General features: G+C 33.3%; 1 protein-coding gene across 1 annotated transcript in view; it reads right to left on the reverse strand.

Moving 5' to 3' along the window:
* Window positions 1–19963, reverse strand: part of LOC107590849 (cadherin EGF LAG seven-pass G-type receptor 1-like) — a 46621-nt gene that overhangs the window by 18574 nt on the left and 8084 nt on the right. Inside the window, exons 2-6 of the mRNA XM_016279770.1 lie at window positions 12655–13293; window positions 9544–9766; window positions 8179–8294; window positions 6863–6951; window positions 2119–2276 (exon numbers count right to left, since the gene is read on the reverse strand). Coding sequence (XP_016135256.1) covers window positions 2119–2276; window positions 6863–6951; window positions 8179–8294; window positions 9544–9766; window positions 12655–13293 — 1225 coding nt within the window. The remainder of the gene's footprint in view (window positions 1–2118; window positions 2277–6862; window positions 6952–8178; window positions 8295–9543; window positions 9767–12654; window positions 13294–19963) is intronic.

The raw sequence follows: 19963 nt of genomic DNA on the forward strand, positions 1-19963 counted from the left end.
GGAAAAAAAGATGGAGCTGAGTGTAAGGGGAGTAGCAGAATGCTGTGTAATCTGTTGTAATGATCAGCTATTCAACACCCGACGGTAGTTAGCGTGCCTTCGTGCGCTCAAGTTCCCCGTCCTGTCACACTCTCTCTTTCAGTGAACAATATCATGCCCTGAGGACTTTAGACGGTGGAAACATGAATGAATGTGGGAGACGGAGAGAGTGTGAGAAGAAAGAAACAAATAGTGCAACTTGTTAGTCAGGGATCACAACAAACATCTTAAGCCAACATGAAATCACAAATGAGACTATTTACTTCCTTAATCAAAAGCAGTGTTTTGTGGGTTTTGCAACCCATTTTACCAAAACAGCATATAACGACACTGTAGGTACTGTCCCAACCAAACATTCTATGTCAAACGTTTGGCAATCTAGTCAACATGAAATTTCATATATTCAATAAATGGGGGTTTAGTAAATGTTTCCTCTTTTTTCAGGTTTTTAAAAGTTTTTTGCTATAAATAATTAAGTACATACATGAATAAATAAAAAGTAAGATTAGCATAAAGAATAAAGTATTATTAGTATTACTGATAATAAAATATATTAATATTATTAATACAGTAATAATAAAAATCATCATAAGAATAATATTTATTCATTCATTTGACTGAAATAGGATATTCAACAAGAAAAAAATAAGCAAGTAAGTAAATAAATAGTTTTTATTATCATCAATAATAATGGTTTTAATTTATATTATAAAAATTTTTAATTCTTGATAAATATAATTTTTCACTTTTATGTATGACATACTATACAAGTAAAAGTTGTAAAAAATGTTTTTACAAAAAGTTTTCCAGTCTTTATTTAGTTTTTATTTTTATTTTTTAGTTATTTGATAAAACAAATAAATAAACAATTGGTATTATTATTATTATCATAAATAATATATTTTTATCAACAATATATATATTTTTTAAATGTTGAATATACTGTTTCACTCTATAGTTCTATATAGAACTATAAAGGGATAGTTCACCCAAAAATGAAAATTCTGTCATTAATTGGAGAAGAATTGTTGAATAAAGTCGTTATTTTTTATAGCTTCATTAAATTACGGTTGAAGAGTTTTTGAATAAAGTTTTTATTTTTGTTGTCTGTGCACAAAAATTATTCTCGTAGCTTCATAAAATTAAGGTTTTAACCACTGATGTCACATGGACTATTTTTATGATATCCTTACTACCTTTCTGGGCCTGGAACGTGTCAGTTGCATTGCTGTCTATGGGAGCATAGACAGAAAGCTCTCGTATTTCATCAACAAATCTTAATTTATGTTTTGAAGATGTATTCTTGATAAATATAATTTTTCACTTTTATGTATGACATACTATACAAGTAAAAGTTGTAAAAAATGTTTTTACAAAAAGTTTTCCAGTCTTTATTTAGTTTTTATTTTTATTTTTTAGTTATTTGATAAAACAAATAAATAAACAATTGGTATTATTATTATTATCATAAATAATATATTTTTATCAACAATATATATATATTTTAAATGTTGAATATACTGTTTCACTCTATAGTTCTATATAGAACTATAAAGGGATAGTTCACCCAAAAATGAAAATTCTGTCATTAATTGGAGAAGAATTGTTGAATAAAGTCGTTATTTTTTATAGCTTCATTAAATTACGGTTGAAGAGAAGAGTTTTTGAATAAAGTTTTTATTTTTGTTGTCTGTGCACAAAAATTATTCTCGTAGCTTCATAAAATTAAGGTTTTAACCACTGATGTCACATGGACTATTTTTATGATATCCTTACTACCTTTCTGGGCCTTGAACGTGTCAGTTGCATTGCTGTCTATGGGAGCATAGACAGAAAGCTCTCGTATTTCATCAACAAATCTTAATTTATGTTTTGAAGATGAACGAAGGTTTTATGGATTTGGAAGGACATGAGGGACTAAAATGAAAAATTAAATAATTTGTAGTAATTAAAGACAGAATTTTCATTTTTGGGTGAACTATCCCTTTAAATATGCCACACAACAGAAGTAAAATAATATAAAAACCTAAAAAATAGGTTGTAAAAGCAATTTTATGTTGACTGTAGGAAAACACTTACTTCTTTTGGCCTGTTTGGGTGCCACGGGCTGCACAGCTGTAATTCCCAATCTGTCCCCCGAAACGCAGAGCCATGGCCACATCACACTCATCGACGGCAACCACAGCAACCTTTTCCTCAGAGGGGCCGTGAGGGATGCCAAGACGCCCTATATTGGGCTTGAATTGAAACAAGTGGAAATAAACAACTCTGATTCAATGATTTTGATTACTGCTAAAATGTGATGGTACTTTTTTTTTTTTATCTGACAGAAAAAAAATAAAAGTAAAATAAATATTTTATAGTAGGTCTAGTACAAAAAATGTTATTCAGAGTATCATTATTTTTGCTTTTATATTGATATGTTTTTTTTTTAAACCCTAAAGTAATGTAAGGAAGATCACACATATGTCACCATTAATTCTTTGTTTTAAATCTTCTTCTTACATCCTGGCTAAAAGTCCCAAAGTTTGTGTATCTGAATAGCATTTCCATTCACCCCTTTTGTGAGTTTGGAGATAATAGGTCTTGTTTGTCTGTAATCTTTAACACACAGCATGAGATGACTGTTTACCACTCGGTGACATTCTGTGGCTTTCTCAGCTCATCTAATTGGATTATGCCACAGAGATGCTGGCACAGAGGAGATACCAGACAAAGAGAGCTCATCATTTCATGTAAAACCTCCCCAGAGACCCAAACTGTTTCCACAACACAGCCAAAATTTGTATTATCATCTGGCAACACCCTTCCCCCACACAAGAGTTTTTTCAAATGTTCTCAGCTCGTATGATGTGCTGAGTTGCTCTTTGATGTCTGCCCTGTGGTGTTAAAAAATATCCAAGTGACAGTTTGGTGTGATGTGAACATCACTCGCTCCTAAAGACAGTTCATTACACCACTGCGGTCACTATTCATTCTCGGATGTCTACAGAACAGAATTATCTGTGTAGAAAGAGAGTGTAAGCAGAATAATATTCATAAAGTGTTTGTCAAATTATTACATAATGATAATAATAATAGCAACAATCATTTATTGTTGTTATTATTATTATTGAGTGTTGCTGTCTATAAATCAAAGGGATAATTAAATAAATAATAAATGAATGTTAATTTATAAACTTTGCATAATAATCCTAATAATAATAATAATAATTATTATTATTATTTTTAGTGCTGCTGTCAATAAACAAAGGGATAATTAAAATATGTAAATAATAAATAAATGTTAATACTTCTATTCAACTTTACATATCAATAATACAATAATAAAGTAACTAACTAAATACATGAAATAAAAAAAATAATGTAATATTATATATTGAAACTACGAGGGTGCTCTGACTGTTTCTTTTCTCCTTTACTAACTTTTTACAAAAAATTCACACATTCATAAATTAGATGGCAGTTTTAATATTCCTCTCAGTTTCTGCCAGACAGCAGAGATGAATAAGGCAATGTGAGTAGACTGCTAAACTGGTCAACAAGGAAAGCCATGAATGGGAGCATTCCTACACACTGACGCACGTGTCGTGGAATAAATCCAACTGGTCAAGGCCTGAAGCCAACTGTTCAGGCAACATCAGTCATATAACTTTAAAAATTGTGTGAAAACCTGGTGAAAAAAAATGGTTTGAGACGCTTTTTGACAGACCGAATACCATCCAAATATCAAGTTTCTACTGCCATTAAAGTGCTTGTACGTCTCTATTACAATTTTCATCAGGTGCACAACAATCTGTAAAGGAAAAAATATTATGAAAAGAAAACTTAAAAAAAAATCGTAACGCCATGATGATCCCACAATCTCTCTTGTCTCGAGTCCACTGATGAAAATGAACTCAATGACAAGCTCAATGCCCTCAGGAACACACATGCACACAAATCCTGACAACAGCTATTAACCCCCAACCTTGTAACTCATCAGCCTTTTTGTTTCAAAGTTCAAAACAATAGTTAATAGATCCTGGGGCCTACACGTGAGTTTTTTTCCCCTTTCCAAATGTATTATTATAAGGCAGAAAATGTATGTTCTGTTTGGGGTCAATGAAACCCAAAATACATAGTAATAGCTTAACATACTTGACTGTTCTTTAATGATTTTTCTCAATCTTAGGAGAACTGACTATAAACAAATTTTGATATCACGCTTCGTACGTGATAATTGAATCACCCCTAAATACAACACATGTATATACTGTAAATTCAATGACTTTTCACATGCTGTTACTGGTGTACAAAGTGTAGAAATAAACTGTTGCCAATTGATTAGTTGATTAGTTTTCTCGTTTAATTATTTTTTTCTACCATGTGGATTTGCCAAGGTCAAATTTATCCCAAACAGAAGCAAATAAGCAAATTAGCATATGTGAATGATTTCTGAAGGATCATGTGACACTGAAGACTGCAGTAATGATTCTGAAAATTCAGCTTTGCATCACAGGAATAAATTACATTGTATAATCATTTAAAATAGAAAACAGTCTTTTTAAATAGTAATAATATTTCACAATAATATTGATTTTAAATGTATTTTTGATCACTTCAGTTAAGTCTTGGTGAACAGAAGAGACTTCAAAAACAGATTAAAAATAGGGAAAAAAGGTTTTTAAAAAATATTATTATTTTTACACGTACATCATTTAGGTCTCTGTGATTTCAAAGATAAAAACAGTCAGTCTCAACAAACTATTAGGTTTAAAACACTGCCAAACTGTGAATTAATGCAATGTTTTTTCATCATCAAAGGATTGTTTGTAAAAATTACATTAGGTCGCCACTAGCTGGGACACTTTAAAGTGAGGAGACCTGACTCTTCAAAGCATCACTGCATTACAGCTGCATCCCATTGTGTTTGCTTATTATTACTCAAGGTAAATATCTGAAAGTGTATTCAAAAACATTTGAGTCCACTGACAAAATAATACACAGAACAAGCAAAATAAAATCAAAGATCAATGGGGAAAGCAAAAGATCAATGGGGTCAAACAGAAGTGATTTACATAGTTTTTGAGTCACCATTTCACAATTGCTTAGCAATTAAATCTTGTTAGAAATTTTTGAATGTCAAAATAGAGATAGATTTTGGTAGAAGATGAGAGATGGATTTCCGTACTTCACCACAACCTTACCATATGGACGAGGCTCCAGATGGAGCAAAACTTCATGAAATAATAAAGCATATTCTGGAGATTTCCAATAATAGGCTGGAGCGTTTTTATGTTCAAGTGCAACAGAAAAAACGTGTGCCATCTGGCGCTTTTAAAAACTCAGAGTGCGTTATTGTAGTCCCGGATTAACTCAACAGGGGATGTGCTATTGTCTGCGTTCCCCATCGGACTATATTGAACTTGGACTCTTTAAGTGACGGGTTAAGGGGGAGCTACGGGCACAATGGAGCAAACACGACATACGCATTGAATCTCAATAGACGGCTTTAGGGTCTGATTTTTCATTCATGTTTACAAGTATAAACGGTGCTCCAATCCAATAATGCACTCGCTAACTTACATGCTACATTATATTAGATACATTCTGGTTGCAGCCACTGGTATTAATGACTTTCTTTTTGAACTTTTTTAGCCTTCCATCAGTTTAGTGCAACTTGTGTAAATGTAAAAAAAAATTTAAAGAAAATATGGACCCTCAAAAACAGAAACCCACAGCACGCTAACTGTCATCCCTCCAAGAGATTTCAGTGAGATTTTCTAAAGCTTCACTATGATTCAGGAATTCAGGAATACTGTGACAGACTCAGCTATGTTCTTTATGAACAAATACTGTTTTAAAGTTAGGCAGCATGGAAATAAGGTTACTAAAAGGTCACTAAGGAACATAAGAAGGGTCGATGAAAGCTTAATGTATTCAAGCAGAATGAATTGCCCGTGCAACTACAATATGGTGAGGTATTTGCAATTGAGCGACAACAAACAACAAAACACTCAAGAACTATTTGTTTCAAAACACGAAGAACAAGAATTTAATACCGTATTAAATAATACTAACACTATGGGTTACAAAATACTCTTAAAAACAAGACGCTGTGTAATGAGATGCCTGGGTCACAGAATAAACGCACTTAGCTTTTGGCCATGAAACATGACACATGACGTATTACACATGCACCAAACTTCATAAATGCTGCATCTCAGCAACTCACTGAAATATGAGGGTCTGAAAACTGAACGGGATCAAAGAAGCAGAAATACAAGCTGTTTCTTTTGACTGCAGTTCTTAGAAGATGCTGTGAACTTTGATACAGCTAGAGATGCCGCTGATATCACGTGTCTTCTTTCATGAAATATGGACACACTGATCTCATCAAGAAACGCTACTTGTGAGGCTCTGACTTTCTCTAGCATTGGAATAATAATTTGACTGAAGTGCAAATAAAATGATAATGGACTTTAACTGGGTAAAAAAAAATTAGTGGTGATTTTAGCACACATTTCTAATATTCTACCTGATTTGACCTAAAATAATTATTTTGTTAACATATCCTAATGTAAATTATATTTCAATAACCTAAATAATACCAGTTTTAAAACCAAATTAAGCATTTTACACACTTATTCATGAAGCACAGACAGAAAAATTAGTGTAAATTGTTTGTAAAGCTATTAGTACAGAAAGTGCTGTCATATTCAATCCAATTCGTGAAAGATTTAAACTAATTTCATGATTTCATGAATGAGCCCCATTGGTTTTCCTTCACTGACCTTCCAACCAGCCTCCATTCTTATTGTGTTCAGTACAAATGACTTACCTTGTTGTAGTAATGTAGATGTACTCTGTGCCATTTTCCATCACTAACCCCACCAGCTACAAATGGAGTCACTGTGGTTTTAGTTTCTCCTAAAAAGAAATAACAAGAAAGAAGAAACCAGTTTTGCTGAAATTCAAGAAAGAGTAATTCTGCTAGTGATAACTGGATAAGGAAAAAATGTTTTTAACATGTATAATATATATTTTCATGACAACAAAATGAATATGAATACACAATAATATTTATATAAGTATTAAATAAGTTCTAAATACTACATACTGTATATATAGTTTAACACAAACAAATTAATTGGCTCCAAAGCACCTTGAGGATTTTAATTTGTGTGGCATTTTTCTAGTCAACTGGACAAAATAAGTAAATCATTATCGAGGAGATAATAGTGTGCCAGGACCTCCCATGACAGCACTTTCCCTCAGTGCATACAATGTCAAATATCTTAGTTGTTTATATCGCTCTCCAACTCAATTATGTTGAGTGATGGCTAGTAAGCTGGGACAGACCTTTGACCTATGAGGGTTCATAATTTACCAGAATCGCTGTGTTGTTTGATGTTTTACATTCCAGGACAGTGGAGGAAATGCCTTTCACTGTCTTTATTCTCAGCTCATGTGGACGGGTGACCCTCAGTGTTGTTGTAAGACGTAACAAGCATCTGTTTATACTAAGACGCTCTAGGGATGAATTCCACTGTCGTATTTCCTTTGGAAACAATTCTGACCCATTAAAGAGACGGGACATGGTATTTCACACTCACTGACTGGACAGTAACTCTTGTTGATGTGTGAGGTTTGACAAAACAAAGGAACAGGTAGACAGAGGAAGTGTGTTTTAATGCTCTTTGGCCACCTGTTTCCTTTGGCACAGCTCTGGATACATCTATACGCACTTATGTTTGAGATATGACACTCAAAAAAGGAGCTTTTTTCCGATTCAAATCTGACTAAAACCCATTTAGTTGTTTGCAGTTTGAGCAGACAAAAACAAAATGAAAAAAGAAAAAAAAAATGAAATGAGACAAAGCAACACAAAATGAAACAAAAACAAACACATTTTGCAAAAACACAAATTAAAATAGTTTTTTTACAAATTTGATTCAAAAATATGTAGTTTATTCAATTTTTTAAATACATGTGACTGCAATAAGGGTAATATCATTAAAACATATTTTATTGGTTTCTTAATTTTTTTTTTTATTAAACAAAAGCACTGGGTACTGTTCTTAAAATGTAAATTATTATTTGAAATTTTATATTTTTAAATTTTATATTCAAACTAAAATGAATTGTCTTACTTACCAGCAGAGAAGGTCAGCTGGATTTGCTCTTCAATAATTTCAATCGCAATGAAATCATGCCTTTCATTAAACCTGCCATTATATAGGAGCAGGGCGTTTCTCTCCCTGGTAGCAAACCTATGAAAAAAATAAACAAATTAATAAAACCTTAATGAAGACCATAATAAGCTTGTTCAATTCAAAGTGTAAATTAGGATCCACAGGTCATTTAAAAAAAGTTTCATAAATTAGTTTTAATCATGTTTTACACCGGATTTATCATATTTTAATCAGACATTCCATTTGAATGAATATTCATTTCAGATCCACAGATCAAGAGCAGGAAAAAAAAGCTCAGGAGCGTCCTAAGATCACTCACAACACAAACATGCAGGCTTGACAGAAGAATAAAAAAAGATAGGGAGTGGAGGAAAAGGAAGTGATAAAACCTGCCAAGAGACACAGCTAGAGGTAATGGACGGGGGAAACTGATACTCTGATGTTTGCCAACCTCTGGTATCTCAGTTGGCCCTGTGGTGCGGGCACCTGGGATTTTTGCAGGGAGAGGTGTCAGATAGCACATGGCAAAGGGGCACATTCACAGGAAGTTTGAACAAAGATGCCTCACCACACGCGGCATCCTGTTTTCATGTTTGCCATGAGAAGAACTTGTGTGGTTGATATGCGACGGTGTCTAATTTGCTAGATCGGTTACATGGTAATTAATAAATGCCATAATGGGAAAGTGAGGAGACTTTGAGAAGGTTAAACAGGTGTTTATCTGTACAATTTTTTATTTCTTTTTTTGCAGGACATTTTTCCAGGATACAACTTGTATGAGAATTAGATGTAATTAACTAAGTGTGACATAAAAAAATATATAAAATGAAATAAAACTATTTAAAAATAAAAAATATGATTAATTAAAAAAACTAAACTGAAACTATCAAATCCTAAAAACAAAAAGTAAACATTAAAACATTTAAAAATACTATTATATAGAAAAGCATTATTTTTATTCATACAATCGATAATTTTATTGATTATTCATTGAGATCTTTTTAAAAAATATATCATTAATTAATTAATTAATTAGTATTAGTCTATTATTTATTTAGTATAAGAGCTTTTTATTTTAATAGTTCTTATATATATATATATATATATATATATATATATATATATAAATTATTAAAACAGAAATACTTAATTATTATTAAGATATTTTTATTTTAATACTTAAAATAATAAGATTTGAAAATGCTAAATAATAACCCTCAGAAAAGAAACACTGTTGACAGGAGTGCATGGATGGATGGATGGATGGATGGATGGATGGGTGGATGTATAAACTGATGGATGGAGTAACTCTAGATGGTTTACTCACGTAAAGGAGAGGGTGAAGTGAAATCTCTGCCTCAGGCCTCTGAAGGTGATGAAGGACTGGCCAGGGAAGCTGCGTGTGGTCATCTCGCAGTAGGGCTTCTCATACTCGCCGTCAGGACACTGGCACAGGAAACCTCCCACCAGCAGGTCCACACACCTGCCACCGTTCTTACACACACCAGGAACACACCGGCCTGAACGTGCATTCACCTCACAGCGCTCTCCTGAAAAGAAAATACCCAAGATTTTACCAATCTGAAAAACCTTTTTCCATTATAAATTTCCTTATTGTGCAATGGAAATGTTTTATGGATGTTAAAGGTTCTTCATGGAACCATCAATGCCAGAACCTGTATTTTCAAGAATATAAAAAACCCTCATTTTCTATTTTATTATTCTCCAGCCATGCAAAATGAGGTAATAAACCCACATTTCATGCATCCACTGACACATAATAAGTGCAATTCATCCGTGGAACTCAATTTCTGATAATAATTGGAAACTTGTTCTCTTAACCCAATCACTTGAGTGAGCTTAGTTTTAGTCCCGACAGGACAATGGCTTCCAGTTCTGTCTAAATGAGAAGGCTTCAGAGAGACCATTGAGCCGCATGCTTAGTGATTCTGTGCTCATTGACCCAGACTAACCTTTGTTCATACTCTAAAGAAACAGGACCACTGCCAAGCAATGGAAGAACAATGAAAGAGCCCTGGTGGTCTGTAAGACACCTGTTATGCTCCGCTAGGCTCTTGTAATGTGACATGAGATGTGGGGTGAACCGATGACGACTCGCTATTGGAAGATGCCGCTAGCAAAGTGACATCATTCACATTGTTACAGGTAGATGTTTGCCAGAGGGCTCCTTTGATATTTATCACAATATACAATTCTGAGACTGAGTTTAGGGCATTTGATCAAATTAAGATATAATTCAAGAAGTAAGACTGCTTTGCTTTATATTGCAAAGTTGGTCAACTGAACCTGATAATCTTGTTTCCTGAGTGTTTTTTTTAGCCCTGTTTTCATATATGTGTCTTGGTATGTGTGTACAGGGTCCAAAAATTTATTTTTGCCACACCTGTTGACAGCAGATGAAATAAAAATATAAATAATAGTTAATAATTAATAATAATAGTTAATGATAATAATAATAATAATACACATAATTGCAATTCAATTTGGAATGTAAAGTATAATTAAAAATAATTGAAATTAAAAAAATTCTATAATCATACCAGAATTATTGGAATCAGTTTTACCAGAATAATTTTTAACAAAACAAGAAAAGTTTGTCAAGATAGATCGACAGATAGATAGATGCTAAATAAATATTGCTGAACCATATTTTGCATTAAAATATATTGTTAATTTAAAAAAAGATTTATAGCATATTTGTGGAAAATTGTGCATGACTGTTTCATCTACAGCTTCATACATATACATACAAAACATTAATTGACACATTATGATTTTGTTCTACATTTTTTAATTTTAGTAGCTTACTGTGAGTATTTCATATGATTCACCACATTCAAACTTCCTAAAATAAACAGGATCCAGAAATAAACCTCTGAGGACAAACTTTCCACTGATGTAAAAGTTGTTAGAATGAGCAGTTTGTATGTCTTAGATCATATACCCATTTATAACTGTTTATTTTACTCGCCACAGTCAATTTTTACTTATATTAGTCACTTTCTATGTGTTATTTTGGACCCTGTGTGTGTGTATCTAGACGTGTGTGGTTTGCTTTCACCTGAGATGGACATATCCGCACAGGACACAGAAACATGCCGATAACAATCTCCCCCAAAATCCATCAGCATGCTGACAAACGCAGTAGCCTCAGAACAAACATCTGAGGTTTGCCTGGAGGACTTTACCTTGTTGGACTTGTAATCCTGTATCTCTGATTCCTGGCCAGCTCGGTGTGCGCACCATTGAGTACCTGCCATTAACTTGACAAGATCTGGGCCCAGAGGAACTATGTCGACTGGGACACACAAAAGAGGTTCCAAAGAGGTAATGATCTAAATGTCGGTCAGATAATCCCTCATTTCGGAGGAATTACAGGGATACATTACTCTGTAATGAGAGAAACCCATGAGAGGAACAACAGAGGCCACTGTCAACACCTCTAGTTATGACCACATACTACCTGAGGGCTCAAGAGGGCAGAGGTTCACTACTCTTTACTGTAGTCCAGAAACCTGAGCTGACAAACAGACAGAAGCTGTCAAAGTGAATGATCCAGTGCGGGAACTCTGAACCTTGGGACTGAGAGTCTGGATGCCATTCCTCCTGTCAAACTTACACAGGATAATTCCTTCCCCCAAGAGCAGATCTCCATTCAAGTTATGACAGAAGCAAAACTAATGACGCTCTCACGAGTCTGAGCAACTTAGAAGGGAACAATTTGCAACCAATTTGCAATCAACTATCCATACAAAACACACACAAAAAAAGTTTTTTTTTTTGCTGTAGCATACATCACTATTAGTTCACTATTGCTTGGAATTAGGTTAGGGATGTGAAGAAACCACTATCTGTCAGCAACTTTTTTGACACAACACCTCAAATCATGCCATTTTAGAAAAAGTGTGGTATTACTTTTCTTGCAATTTTCAATTGGCCAATAATGAATTGGGTATAGAAGTGTGTGCCATGTAGACCTGAATTGAGAATGCTGTTGAAATCTGCATTCACTTCCTAATTTTGAACGATAGACGGATGGACAGACAGACAGAAGGATGTACGGACAGATGGACGGATGGATGGACACATGGACCTACAGATAGTCCGACAGATGGATGGACGGGCGGATAGATGAACAGACCGATTCATAGACAGATACATAGACGGACACAAAAATATAGATGGATAGATGGACAGAAGGACGGATGGATGGACAGACAGACAGACAGACAGACAGACAGACAGACAGATAGATGGATAGACAGACAGACAGATACATAGACAGACATTTAAAAGGATGAATGGATGAATGGACAGACAGACAGACAGACAGATAGATGGATAGACAAATACATATATAAACAGATGGTTGAACGGACAGATAGATAGATAGATAGATAGATTACCAGATACTGACCTGTAAAATCTTGCGGGCACTCACAGGTGTATCCCCCCTCTCGACTGCGGCACTTCCCGTTGTTCTGACATGGGCCTGAGTAACAAAGGTCCACCTCTGTCTCACAGTAGTCTCCAGTGAAACCGTCAGGACATCGACAGCGTAACCCGTTCATGGGGTGTATGGGCCTGAAGAGAACTGTGTTGGACGCCACGAAGGGAGCCGTACTGTCAAACTTCAGAACAGCTACGCACTTCATGTAGTTCTCACAGGGCTCCCGCAAACAGATATTATCATCAAACGGCAGGACGCGCTGAGTCGAGATCAACGTCAACAACGTACGGTTCAGATACAGCTGCTCCTGCAGCTCCTCTGACGGGAAATAACGTCCCGGAGCTCCACCCGGGAGCAGGGCCGAGAAAGTGACGTTGACAATGCTGCCGCTAACGTCTGTGTCATTTTGGACATTGAAGACGAAGACACCGTCAGGACTGGTGGACAAGACTGCGGCTACGCCTTCAGTAAAGAGAGACAGCAGAGGGGAGAGGAAACGCTCTTGAGACATGTTCTCCAGACGAACGGTGATGCTGTTCGTCAACATGTCGTCCGTTATGGTGGTCACCCGTAGGGTGCAGAGGGCCGAGACCTGGTGGAGTCCATCTGTGAAGACACAAAGGCACATTGAGAGACTCAGTTAATGTTTAAACTGAATTGAATGGCATGGCAGGGGCTGGCAGGTGGTAAGTTTACATTCTTGTGGGTAAGATGAACTTTGAGAACATGCTGGAACATGAAGTTTAATTCTGTGATTGTTCACCAAGCATTTCGACCTTCACAGTTTTATCATCTTTTTTTTCAAACTGTTTGAACAGCAATACAACCAGCTTCCTTACAAGCAATACATCAACTGTGAACACAAAAAGAAAAATTTGGTGTGGAGAGGTGCTGAATATCTGTTGTATTTTTTTTAACAGGGAAAATATGAATATATTATTCACATACTTATTTGAATTTAAAGTTTATTACAATCAACATTATTATTATTAATAACAAGTTCACCAATGTTTAAATGAATTAATAAATGTTTACCATTAACATTGGTTTTAATATTATAATTTTTTTACAAGTATAAATATGAATAGATAATTCTGATACTTATTTGAATACAAGTATATTTTTAATATTCCTGAAACATATTGCAAAAAATAAAACTGTATTATTATTACTACTACTACTACTAATAATATAACATGATGATGATGGTGTATTATTATTATTATTATTTAAATAAAAGTGTATTATTATTACTACTAATAATAATAATATACAATTATGATGATAAATAAATAAATAAACTGTTTATTTATTTATTATTTATAGACACATACATACATATTATTTGTATACAAGTATTTTTTTTATATGTGACCAAATAAAAAAAAAAAATTACTAGTGTGGGAGTGTGACACGTGGCCAAGTATGGTGACCATACTCGGAATTAGTGCTCTGCATTTACCCAGCCAAAGTGCACAAACACAGCAGTGAACACACACAAACCGTGAACACACACCCGGAGCAGTGAGCAGCCATTTATAAAAAGTGTTCAACAAACAGATCATTCTCAAAGTTGTCCCACACATAATAAATCGCCCTACAGGTGTGATCTTGGATCCCCTCCAGGAAACAGCTTGCACAAAAGAATGATAAGACTCCAAGATCTGTCTATACGATCAAATAGGAATCGCTGTGTTAATACAAATATTGTACACAAGTGTGGGTGGTCCAAAGGAGAAACTTTACCAACTGATTCCAGAGTTTGCTGAACAAGAAAACAAAGCGAAACACTGTACGTTTTAATGGAAAAGTGGCCTAGATACCACTGCGCCACAGGAAGCTCAGCTTCATCGAATCCCTCAAAACTGATGGTGGAGATTATGACACTAGCAAAGTAAACTAGGTTGAAATGTTCACAGTTTCACTTGCCAACACACTCCTTTGCAGGACCACTGAGCTGTGACAATGTTTACAGCCTCTGCAAAGAGCAAGTGTCATGTTCAGTTTTCTTTTCGAACAATCTGAGAACGAAGGCAAACACAGAGGGCAGCTTTTCGGGACGGAGTTTTCTGAGGGACGAAGCCAAACAATCTGTGCAAAGATAAATGCTCAGTGTAGTTTACACACTCACAGGTGCTGGCCTGCAAACGAACACACAGTGGGAAATTTAGAGGTTATCATCTAAGTGTTAAACTGTCCTATAGATAATGCCAATCTGGCAACTGGTAACCAACCATGTAGATAGCATGAATCAAAGATTTGAGTCTAAGGCCTCTTTCATCAAAATCTGCACAAAATCGTGAGATTGTATGATATCATGCCATCTCGTACAATTTACTGTGATTTTTCATGAGAACAAGTTGCCTATTTACAGCAAGAGTGATGCGTCAAAGAAACCATTCTTCATACCAAATAAATTTTTTTAAGATATTTACTTAAAACTAATTCTAGCATATTTTAATAAACAATAATAATATTCATATATTTTTTATTTTAAGTGATGAGATGTGAGCAGCAGTGAAGATGTTTTTTTTTTTATCAAATAACACTTAGTGCTGGGTTTAATGCATTACTAAGTATTTAGTAACTCTAATTTAATTAATTTTCCCTTGAAAAAGTAACTCTTAATTTTTCTGTAATTTAATAACAATTACTTCTGATGTAATTGCATTAAATGCTGTATAGACTATAGAACAATTCTTTATTAAAAACAATACTGGATTTAACATTAACATTTTACATTTAATGTTAAAATGTATGTTTTTAATGTCACTTTCTCCCTTTAAATACTTTGGTCAGTTCAAGACTAATTTAGCATTAAATAAATGCTAATCTAAAATAAATGTTTTTGTGTATATATGTGTGTGTACTGTGTATATTTATTATGTATATATAAATACACACACATGCATGTATATATTTAAGAAAAATGTTATGTTTATATTTTAAATATTTAAATATTTTTATATATTTAATATAAATTATATGAATATAAATATATACATATAAATATTTTCAAACACACACAATTATATTATATAATCAAAAACCTTTATTTTGGAAGTGATTAATCACGATTAATCGTTGCCCAGCACTAATTTTATATTATTATTTGAAAGAATTAAAAGAGCAGTTTCATGTCTATCCTTGGTCAAGGCTGATATAGGATTTAGAAAGTATAAGTAATAAACAATGCAATACATTTTAAAGAGAGTAATTAGTACAATAATCTAATTACACTGTTGAAGATATAATTAGTAGGCACAGGCAGTAATTAATTACTTTATAGAGTAACTTACCTAACACTGACAACAATTCTGATTTAATCAAATAGAGTTCAAATAAACAGACTACTGGACGACTTTTATAGTTGATTTGATGGAAAACACCAATGAGAACATTCTGCTAAACCTCTTCTTTTGTGTTCCATGGAAGAAAGAAAGCCATACGGGTTTGGATCAGCATGAGGGTGCATAAATAATGACAGAATTGCCATTTATAGATGATCTAATGCTTTAAATATGGAGTATCGCGGGGTGAGAATACAAAGCCCAGAATACAAACACACCAGACTTATTTTTCTCTTTTCAGTCATCTATCCTTAAACACTCCTCAAGAAGCATGTGGGAACATATATTTGGACAGCTGATTGGCAGTTGATTGGCAGTTGGCTAGTGCAACAGTAGCAGAGACTGACAAAAAGCTCCTGCCAAAGCATCATTTAGCCAATGCCAAGACACATGTCCTGCTTCACCAGCAGTGGCCACAGCAACATCACGGCTGATGGCTGACCTAAATATGTGCGAAGCCGAGCCAACTGGTGCCCAGCACACAATAGGCACAGCTGAAAGAGACGGGCTACTGAGTGCACAAGGCATTGAGGGCAGGGACTCAAATCCCATTTCCATCACATAAGAAAATATACTAAATCATAATTACGAGATAAAAAGTCAAAATTATGAGATACTAACTATGAATTATAATATAAAAAGTTGACATTTATATAAAAAGTAGAAACTGAGATTGACATAACTCATAATTATGACAAAAGTTAAAATTACATAAAAAGTCAAATTATTAAGTCAAAACTGTAAATCATAATTATGAGATGAATTTAATGACATGTTAAGTCATAAGTATGAGATAAAAAGACACATTTCTTTGAATGTGTATGCATATTTGAAAATATGTCATAATGAGAAAAAAAAGTCTAAACTGAGATATTTAGTCATAATTATTAAATTAAGTCTAAATTGCGATATTTAGTCATAATGAGATTCAAATTCTGACAAAAAGTTATGACATACCAAGTCAGAGTTATAATATAAAAGTTTAAATGATGATATATAAAAAGTCCAAATTGAGAAAAATGTAAAATGATGATATAAAAAGTTAAAATTAGATATTTAGTCATAATAATTTAGATAAAAATTTCAAGATAATGACATACAGATTATGATTATGATCACATATTATGAATTCTACTATAAAAGTTGAAATTTTTATATAAAATGTCTAAATTGGGATAAAGTCTACAAGTCAAAATTATTGCAAAACATTAAAACTAAATCATAATTATGAGAAAAAAAGTCTAAATTATGACATACTAAGTATGAATTATATTATAAAAAGCTGAAATTTATATAAAAAGTAGAAACTGAGATTGACATAACTCGTAATTATGACAAAAAAGTTACAATTGCATAAAAAGTCAATTTATTAAGAGTCAAAACTGTGAATCATAATTATGAGATGAATTTTATGACGTTAAGTCATAAGTATGAGATAAAAAGACAATTTTCTTATATAAAAAGTTGAAAATATGTCATAATGAGCAAAAAAAAAAGTCTAAATTGAGATATTTAGTCATAATTATTAAATAATGTCTAAATTACGATATTTGGCCATAATGAGATAAAAATTCTAACATATAAAGTTATGACATACCAAGTCAGAGTTATAATATAAAAGTTTAAATTATGATATAAAAAGTCCAAATTGAGAAAAATGTTAAATTATTATATAAAAAGTTAAAATTAGATATTTAGTCATAATAATTGAGATAAAAATGTCAAGATTATGACATACAGATTATGATTATGATCACATATTATGAATTCTACTATAAGTTGAAATTTTGATATAAAATTTCTAAATTGGGATAAAGTCCACAAATCAAAATTATTGCAAAACATTAAAACTGTAAATCAAAATGATCACATATCAAATTATAATTATATAAAAAGTAAAAAATATGATATAAAAAGTTTCAAGTATGAGATAAAATCATACTGGTGAGATAAAAGTGTTGAAATTAAGAAATATTTAGTCATAATTATGAGATATGTAAAAGACAAAATTATTACATACTAAATCAGAATTATAATTTTAAAGTTGAAATTGAGATAAAGTCATAATCAGAACAAAAAGTCAAAATTCCGACATAAAAAGTCAAAACTATGACACAGTAAGTCATAATTCTGAGGCAAAAATCTCTAAAACTTTTGATAATTAATATGGTGCAAATATATTGTGCATCCTTATTGTAAACACAAAGTTTGTTCATTTCTTAAAGATGCCACATTAACATTCTATGTTGCTGAAATAGTTTCAATTGTTTGTTTGTTTGTTTCTTGCTTGTTTCACAAATCTTTCCTCCATTCAAGTCCTACATTCCTTCTTAAGGCCTATTAAAAACTTTCACCCTGGCATGGCTTGTGTGGAATGTGGTAAGTTGCACTCTGAGAAGTTAATGAGCAAAGCTTCTTTCCACAGAGTGCATGGACTAAGTGCCTGATAATGGAGCCACACCTCGGCCGGCCTCCCTCATGAATCTGTTGTGATTCTTCTTAACATCATCGGTGGCAGGTCTGCTTTGATCCCTCCAAGCACATACATAAAACAGAGGGGAGCGCAGTGAAATGGAATCCAGCAAGGTGTGAATTTTATGGGCAGCACTTTTAATGTTGCCCAAGGCCAAGAGACATGTGAAGTTGCTTCTTCTTGGTTATGCCGTAGTATCTACTAAAGGTCTTCAAGGTTTGCAGCACTTATATAAAATATTAATACATTATTGACTTTGAAAGCCTTTATTTAAAAATGCAGTAAAATGCAGATGCCACCAAATAACCTGGAAGTTTCCGTTTTCATTAATCTGCATTAGATGCTTGAGTTTGGCTTAAAATCAAAATTTATGGGATTAGTTCACCTAAAATATACGTTGTCATCATTTAGTTACTTGCATGTCATTTCAAACCCAAATTCATTGTTTTGTGGAGCACAAAATGTCTTCTGAAGTTGTACCATATGTGTTGTGTGAGGAATAGAATAAAATATTATAGTCCAATAGGTTCTTAAATTTCTCATAATGTAAACACGGCATTCCGAATTTGAAAATTTCAAAGCTGTATGAAAATTGAGAATTATAAAAGTTTGGGGCCAGTAAGATGTTTTAATGTTTTTGAAAGAAGTCTCTTATAGTCATGAGGCTGAATTCATTTTATCAAAATGCAGTAAAAATAATATTAATATTTTTGTGGAACCTATGATAATTTTTTCAGGATTCTTTGAAAGCTAAAAAGATCAGCATTTATTTTGAAATAGATGTTTTAGTCTTTACTGTCACTTTTAATCAATGTAATGTATCCTTGCTAAAAAAGTGTTAATTAAAAAAAAACACTTACTGGCCTCAAACTTTTGAATGGTAGCACAAGTCATATAAACCACGTTTATAATGTCTTTCTTTTTTGGAACATGACAGCCAGATACTTGACACTGTATGCTTTCTTTGTATGTAAAAGAGCAGTGTGAACATTCTGCTGAACTTCTCCTTTTGTACTCCTCAATAGAAAATTAGAAAGAAAAGAAAAGAAAAGTCATACAGGTTTGGAACAACATGAGCATGAGCAAATGATGACAGGCATTTTATTTTCAGGTCAGCAGCTTTGAAACACTGGATTGGCTGGGCTGTAATAATTGTATAATGTCCTTAAGATGGAATAAAGAATTGGCCTTGATTGCATCATCATTTCATTTCATGGTTAAGGAAGGAATTCAGTAGAAAAGCCTTAGCGCTAGAGAAGATAATGCCCAGTTTGCCCTTTGTTCTCATGCAGTCCAATGAAAAACCTCCATACACCATTCCTGACTCTTTGTTAAATAGTCTTTATTGTCCAATAGCAACCGGTTGCGTCTAGAAAATAAGAACAGATACTGCTAAGCTCTATTTATGAGTAACTCAACTCTGCAATTATTACCACACGTTGTCTTTTGAAAT

Source organism: Sinocyclocheilus grahami, unplaced genomic scaffold, assembly GCF_001515645.1.
Source record: "Sinocyclocheilus grahami isolate Dianchi unplaced genomic scaffold, SAMN03320097.WGS_v1.1 scaffold133.1, whole genome shotgun sequence".
NCBI classification, from domain to species: domain Eukaryota; kingdom Metazoa; phylum Chordata; class Actinopteri; order Cypriniformes; family Cyprinidae; genus Sinocyclocheilus; species Sinocyclocheilus grahami.